This window comes from Tachysurus vachellii, chromosome 19 (assembly GCF_030014155.1).
Source record: "Tachysurus vachellii isolate PV-2020 chromosome 19, HZAU_Pvac_v1, whole genome shotgun sequence".
Taxonomy (NCBI): domain Eukaryota; kingdom Metazoa; phylum Chordata; class Actinopteri; order Siluriformes; family Bagridae; genus Tachysurus; species Tachysurus vachellii.
In genome coordinates, this window is record NC_083478.1 from 1,837,501 (window position 1) to 1,845,000 (window position 7,500).

General features: G+C 43.6%; 1 protein-coding gene across 2 annotated transcripts in view; it reads right to left on the bottom strand.

Annotated features, from left to right (window-relative positions):
• Nucleotides 1-2,294: 2,294 nt before the first annotated feature.
• ogfr (opioid growth factor receptor) overlaps nucleotides 2,295-7,500 on the bottom strand; it is a 9,082-nt gene continuing 3,876 nt past the window's right edge. The window contains exons 3-7 of one of the 2 annotated variants that reach the window (XM_060894371.1): nucleotides 7,332-7,413; nucleotides 7,146-7,230; nucleotides 7,007-7,073; nucleotides 6,547-6,695; nucleotides 2,295-4,854 (exon numbers count right to left, since the gene is read on the bottom strand). In XM_060894371.1, the coding sequence (XP_060750354.1) occupies nucleotides 3,990-4,854; nucleotides 6,547-6,695; nucleotides 7,007-7,073; nucleotides 7,146-7,230; nucleotides 7,332-7,413 (1,248 nt within the window). In that variant the 3' untranslated portion in view covers nucleotides 2,295-3,989. The remainder of the gene's footprint in view (nucleotides 4,855-6,546; nucleotides 6,696-7,006; nucleotides 7,074-7,145; nucleotides 7,231-7,331; nucleotides 7,414-7,500) is intronic. The other variant, XM_060894372.1, reaches the window with a different exon arrangement.

A 7,500-nucleotide genomic window follows, 5' to 3' on the forward strand; every position in this document is an offset into this window, starting at 1 on the left:
CGCTCTTGAGTGCCTTTCCCTGCTGATTCCAGATAAACCGGAGCCTCCAGCCCAAAGGGGGGAGGGATGGACAGACAGGGCGAAGGACAGGACAGAAAGAGGCGGAGGTGGGCAGAGACCAGGGGCTGACCGAGTGGGAGGCACAGGGGAGGACGTGTAGCCATGTGGAGCAAACAGACAGAGTGAAACCTGAGATTTCTTTGGGCTGGTGGTGGAGGTGAGGCGTGAGGTGTGTGTGTGTGTGTGTGTGTGTGTGTGTGTGTGTGTGTGTGTGTGTGTGTGTGTACAAGAAGAACTCTGAACACATCCATAAAAACTAGAACTGAGTATGCTTAGTTATATAGCAGGCAAGTGTTGTTGCATCATAAACTACACGAGCCAATCACGATCCGGTATGCAAATAGTAGAGAGAGTATGTGAAAGTTAATACTGGAAAGTTTTTAAAATCTTGTATTAATAAAATATTTCAGTGTCAGAATTTTTTCATGATACTATTGAACTGTGTTTAATAATTTGGAACAAAGGATGAGCCACAGGGGGTCACGGTGGCTTAGCGGTTAGCACGTTCGCCTCACACCTCCAGGGTTGGGGGTTCGATTCCCGCCTCCACCTTGTGTGTGTGGAGTTTGCATGTTCTCCCCGTGCCTCGGGGGTTTCCTCCGGGTACTCCGGTTTCCTCCCCCGGTCCAAAGACATGCATGGTAGGTTGACTGGCATCTCTGGAAAATTGTCCGTAGTGTGTGATTGTGTGTGTGAATGAGAGTGTGTGTGTGTGTGTGTGCCCTGTGATGGGTTGGCACTCCGTCCAGGGTGTATCCTGCCTTGATGCCCAATGACGCCTGAGATAGGCACAGGCTCCCCGTGACCCGAGGTAGTTCAGATAAGCGGTAGAAAATGAGTAAGTGAGAGTGAGAGTGATGAGCCACAAATAAGAAAATGATCCTTAAAATTCCAACCTGAAGTAAGAGGTGAAATGAAGGGACGAGAGGACGAGGGTGGAAGGGTAGATGGAGCGTAGGGGGTATCAGTGGATTTACTATTTATTATGTATATTTATAATCAAATAACAGTTGATCTTTCACAGCTCAAATAGCGTGACAAATATTTTAATGCACATTTTATCGATACCTGTGTATTTTTTCCCCAACAGTGTGGAAGATAACAGCAAGAAAATACTATTAGGAACTATTTAGCTCTAATGTCAGGAAAATGTGTTATTGTGGTGGAAGAAGCTTTCATGTTTAATAATGATGGAATTTAATTTTATTCCTAGCAGCGTGGGACAGAACAGGGAGGAATGAAGCATACGAAATGTCGTAATGAAACAAACAAACAAACCAAACAAAAGCAAAGTGAAGAGAACCTCCTGGGAGGTTTTGGCACTAGGTGTTGGAGTGTCGCTGTGGGAGTTCAGACACTCAGTGTTTTGTGCACCGCGACCTCGTCGTGCTGGAGCAGGTTCGAACTCAACCTCTTAATCCCACAGAAGGGAAATTGGAACTAAGTCATTTTACACAATTGCATGCTTCAAGGTTCGTGATAACAGTCTGGAGAAGAAAGCCAACGTTTTGGAAGTGTAGAGTAAAATAAAATCAGTGTTAATACTGCACTGGAAATGAAATAAAGCGGTTCTACTGAGTAAACACTAGATCTGTCTAGAGGTTAGCGGTTAAGGTGTTGGGTTCGAATCCCAGGTTCACCAAGCTACCACTGCTGGGCCCTTGAGCAAGGCCCTTAACCCTCAGTTGTATAAAATGATTGAGATAAAAATGTAAGTCGCTCTGGATGAGAATGTCTGTAAACGAGTTGCACAAGCATTCGCATCCGTAAAGTACTCTGAAGTTCTAAGATTAAATTTAAATGGAATTAAAAAGAAAAAAATCTAATGAAAGTATTACAAAATCTCATCTAATTTCCAGTTCAGGAGTTGGTGAGTTTCTGGTAAAAATGTGCTTCGTTCCTGGGGGGGATGTCATGGTATAATGGTTAGAGAGTTTGACTACTAACCCTAAGGTTGTGGGTTCGAGTCTTGGGCCGGCAATACCACGACTGAGGTGCCCTTGAGCCCTGCGATGGGTTGGCACTCCGTCCAGGGTGTATCCTGCCTTGATGCCCGATGACGCCTGACGCCTTGATGCCCGATGATGCTCTTTTTAAAGAGAGGTGGAGCATTTAGAGCGTAGACTTATATCACGCACTACAATAAAAGAAAGAAAAATACCCTGACTAGCAAAGCAAAAAGTCTGCAAGCGTAAGAGATATTGAGCTTCTTTTAAATAATGAGACAGGAAACATTGCAAGATTTTTTTTTCTTTACTTTCCATCTGTTAGGGGAAAAAAAACAAATAAAAACAATGGTACATTCCAAAACAGGGCAACAGGCAGCATTCACAAGGGAATCTCTCATTAATGTGTTCTTGGTCCATAAAGAAATGATGGAGATCTTCCTGATCTTGTCTCACTGTCAGTCAGAACGTTTACAGAACGAAATCTGAACGTTTTTGGTAAAAATTCAAGCAAAGATCTCTGAGATTTTTCCAACTTAGAAATAAAGAAATGTTTGTGATTTTATTTTGTGGAACAAATTCCCGAGTACGATCCGACTCTGTGTCTCAAAACAATTATAACCACAACATACTCTCATCTGCCACTTTATTAGGAACGCTTTTCATTCATGCTTATGAGTTAATTAATCAATCAGCCAATCAAAGCAATGCATCACGTGAGGAGATAAAGAGGAGGTCGGGAAATATTTAAACATCAGGACGGGGAAAAGGACTCGGTCCTCGATCGAAGAGATCCAAGGAGGCGTGGGGATATATATCCGTGGGGAGCGGAAAAGCATCTCAAAATAACCTCACGACCTCGAGGTGGACAGGCGACGACTGCGGAAGAGGAGCCGAGAACGAGAATCACGTGCGCACAGACTCTGAGTCAAAGAAGACTGGAACATCATCTGGTACAACATGCAGATGGTAGGATCGGAATTTCGCATCACGAGCACGGATCCATGAACACAACCAGCTTTTTAACAGTTCAGCCTGAAGGGTGTGATCTAATAGTGTGGGGAAAGTTTTCTTGGGATAATAAATAATCCTATTCAAGCAGGAGTCACAGAATCATCTCAAGCCGGAGTCACGAGCACAACGTCGACTTCACCGGAGATATCCCGAGAGCAGCCGGTATTACAGCTGCTGTTCTTAATAAAGTGGCCAGCGAAGGTATATTTGACTCATTCAACTCAGGCTTTTATAAGAACTATTTTACTATCGATCTGCACCTCGCGTGAATAAAGCACAAGGCTCTTATATAAAAAGATTTAAATCTTTTTTTTAGAAAACCACTTTAATATTTTTCCACGCGTAAGTGCCGAGTCGTACAGCTTCGAGGATTCGACTGCACTAAAATAACAAAAACAAACAAAAAAAAAAAAAAAACTGAACATTTTCAACATTCGACCGGCAGAAGATCGGATCGGACGAATGAATCGAATCGCATGAATCAGAATTCGGTGAACCGAATCAGTTCTAAAGAATCAACTTCATACGATACGCTTTTTTTTTTCTCTTCGAATTCGCAAAACGTCAGAATAAATACTTAAACTTCGATTCCGATTTCTTTTAATCGCGTCCCGTCAGAGAAAAGGACTAATGATAAAAGGCTGAGGTTCGACGATCTTGTTCACGTGTTCCATCTGCTTCGATCGAATTCAAATAATTTAATCACAAGCAATAACAAAAACGAGCAAAAAACAAAACAAAACAAAAAAAACCCAAACAAACATTTAAACCAAGATAAAGTCTTCATATACACTTGTTTTTCTGAAATGTACATCTTTTAGCTCAACAAACAGAACAAGACAAATTCGTTCCTTCTTTACAGAACGGTTTTCACATTTTCAGGTATTTGATATGGAGTTCATCACATTCTGTCTTCATGTTTAAAATTATTGTCCTTATCTCGAGCCTAATTCAAACTAAAGGATCTATTTATGAATCCCCACCACTGGGCTCGGTGTCCATCAGCTCTCCGGCGTCTGTGCCGTTCGTTTTCTCTCCGTCTTTTGTGTCCGACTCGACGATTTTCTCCGGCGAGCTCGTGTTAAATGCGTCTTCTGAAGATTTGAAATGATCTGAAATTCCTAACCCGGTATTATCCTTGGTTCTGGGAAGTTTTCCCGCGCGTTCGGAACGTGGTGAGGATGTTAAGCTGTGCTTGGGGCTTTCTGAGACTTGCTTTCCCAAACCGGTTCCTTTCGGAGACGACGAAACGTTCTTGGCTTCTTCGTCGTCCTTGACTTGGATCATTTCCTGATCCGATCTGGACGACGCGTTCTCGGTGGGTTTCGTCTGATTTTCATCTTCGTCGCTTTTAACGCCGCTTGTTTCGCCGCTCGAGGTGTCCATCTCTCCGTTATCGAGATGGTTGCCGTTGTTCAGAGGATCCTTGGAAGAACCTTCATCTCTAGGTTCCGGGTCGACCGACGAACCTTCGCAGCGTATCGTCTCGTCGTCTTCTCGCTTCTCTCCGTCTCTCTTGTTTCTACTCGGCGAGTCCTGCCTCTTCGCCTCGGCTTTCTTCTTGAAACGTTTCTGGATTCTTCTCGGACACCAGACGAATTTGTCTTTGGGCTCGAAGTGCTGGAAGGCGTAGTTGATCAGCTCGCGGCGTTTGTGTTTGTTGCGCACGGCGAACAGGAAATAGTCGAGGACGCTGCGCTTGACGCTGCTCAGGTTCTTCTTGACCAGAGTCTCCTCCAGGAAGAAGTGCACTAGAGGAGCTTGGTAATGTTCGAAGCCGAGTTCGCCCAGACTCTTCAGGATGCGTGTGATCCGCAGGTTGTTGTGCATGTTCCTGGAAAAACAACAAATCCACAAACGTTAATAATAAATAAAAACACTCCGTGTCATGATTAAGGACCGGATGATGTGATGATGCTGAGTTACCGTGACCAGTTTAAAGCTGATTATTTTCCTATAACAGACTTCACAGTATGTTAATTGGGATATGGGATGTGGTAGCTCGGTGGTTAAGGTGTTCGACTACTGATCGGAAGGTCATTGGTTCGAATCCACCAAGTTGCCACTGCAGGGCCCCTGAGCAAGGCCCTTAACCCTCAATTGCTCAGGTGTATAAACTGAAATAAGACAATGTAAGTCACTCTGGATAAGAGTGTCTGCTAAATGCTGTAAATGTTAATTCTCTTTCATTACAGCAACTTTAACAACTACAATTCTGCATTTATTACGTTGGCTTTGTAGAAGCCAACATTCTGTTTTCTGTTATAAGCTTATTATTCATTCATTCATTCATTCATCTTCTACCGCTTATCCGAACTACCTCGGGCCACGGGGAGCCTGTGCCAATATCAGGCGTCATCGGGCATCAAGGCAGGATACACCCTGGACGGAGTGCCAACCCATCACAGGGCACACACACACACACACACACTCTCATTCACTCACGCAATCACACACTACGGACAATTTTCCAGAGATGCCAATCAACCTACCATGCATGTCTTTGGACCGGGGGAGGAAACCGGAGTACCCGGAGGAAACCCCCGAGGCACGGGGAGAGCATGCAAACTCCACACACACAAGGTGGAGGCGGGAATCGAACCCCCAACCCTGGAGGTGTGAGACAAACGTGCTAACCACTAAGCCACCGTGCCACCCTTAAGCTTATTATTATTATTAATAAATATATCAAGTGTTTCTCCTCCTAGGGCTTTCAAGCCACACCAAATTCGGATATATTGTAGACGCTGGTCTGAAGTTTGTTGCTCTTACTTTTCAAAGCGATCCGAGTACCGGTACTTCTGGTACCGGGTCTCAAAGTGGCTTTTTTCCCCCCCAAAGACTCCCATTATAAACTTGGTGTACCGACTGGCCTTTCGGTTGTCCCGCAGCCCCGCCCCCAAAATATGCAAAATCAAAAAAATTTGCACAACATGGACATGTGACATATCAAAACACTCATAACAATGAGGGGAGCTGCCTCGAGAGTATTTGGATGACATCACGTGCTCGTCTCCACTCAGCTCCAAATGTTTTGGTACCCTAGCTTTCTGTCCACTTGCCTCCAAAAGTAACACTAACCCTTGTCAACTCGCCTCCAAAAAGCACCGGCTTTTACGAATACTTGCATCGTCAAAGCCAACATCAAAGGTTGTCGTGACGGACTTCACAAATCTAGTTAATAAATGATAGCGTTTCTAGCAATTTATAATTATAAATGTTGTGAAGACTGCTTTATAAACTGTTTTATAAACCATTTATTCCTTTATCTTCACAGCTCATACAGGATGCTACGAGGTGGACGGGGCCTTGTCGAGGCTCAGAGTGACAATATATCTAAGTGACTCGTTTTAATGTGTATCTGCTTCATTAGTAAATATTATTAAGAACTGCTACTACATAACTTTAGTTTCCTTTGTTGATGTGAACCACTAAACATTTAGTCATGTGAAATGCAGCTTACTGTGTGTGTGTGTGTGTGTGTGTGTGTGTGTGTGTGTGTGTGTGTGTGTACTTGGTGACTCACCGCTCCAAATTAGCGAAGCGCTCCCTCCAGTTCTCTGCGCGTCTCACCTCGCCGGTTTCTCTGTCAGTCAGTTGGATGCCATAAAAACCTAGCATGAGCTCGTAGGAATCAACCAGACGCCTTTTTGCCTCCTCGCTTTCTTGAAACGCCTGCAGAGAAATCAGACAAGCGCTTACACACACATCCTGAATACAAAACATTATACACCGCTCAGATCTGGAACCTAAAGCACGACTCTCCTATAGAACATGATAGGGGTTATATAACAACATAAGGGTTATAGAGCAGAGAACATTATTAATACAATTTGGTCGAATGAAACTGTGCCTGTTTCTCTGTTACTAAGTGATTTTAGGTGTTTAATTTGCATTTGTAAAGTCAGTAGTTAGATAAAATAACACGGGCGCCTGGCGGTGGAGTCGGACTGTCGCGAGTAAACGTTTCCTGTCTTTATTCTCACCTGGATTTCCTTCTTGGTCAGCTCAGTAGCCAGGTAATTCACCCCTGGCTCACGCAGAGGAAACAACCTATAAGACAGACTTGTGTAAGTTTCTAATTAGGTTGCGATTAGAATTAAAGATCTGTAGATCTGTTCTCACCACTGGATGTACGAATGAACTCTTTCAAGTCTCTTATAATCCAATTTCCACTCGCTGTGAAACGTCTCGATGTACACGTCTGAAACTCAAAGACGAACGAGGACGATTTTAGGTTCAAGCGACTCGATGTTAAAATGCCTTCATTATTAATACAAGCAAGGGACACACACACACACACACACACACCATCAGGTGATGACTTTATTTCGTTGAGATAGAACTTTAAATTTGGCATCCTGTCTTCTGTACAGTCCTCGTCGATGATGTTCTGAGGAAAGAGACGAAAGAAAAGACGAGCACAAATTAAGTTTTCGTATCTGTTACAATGATCCGTTTTCAAGGAAATTTGTAAATG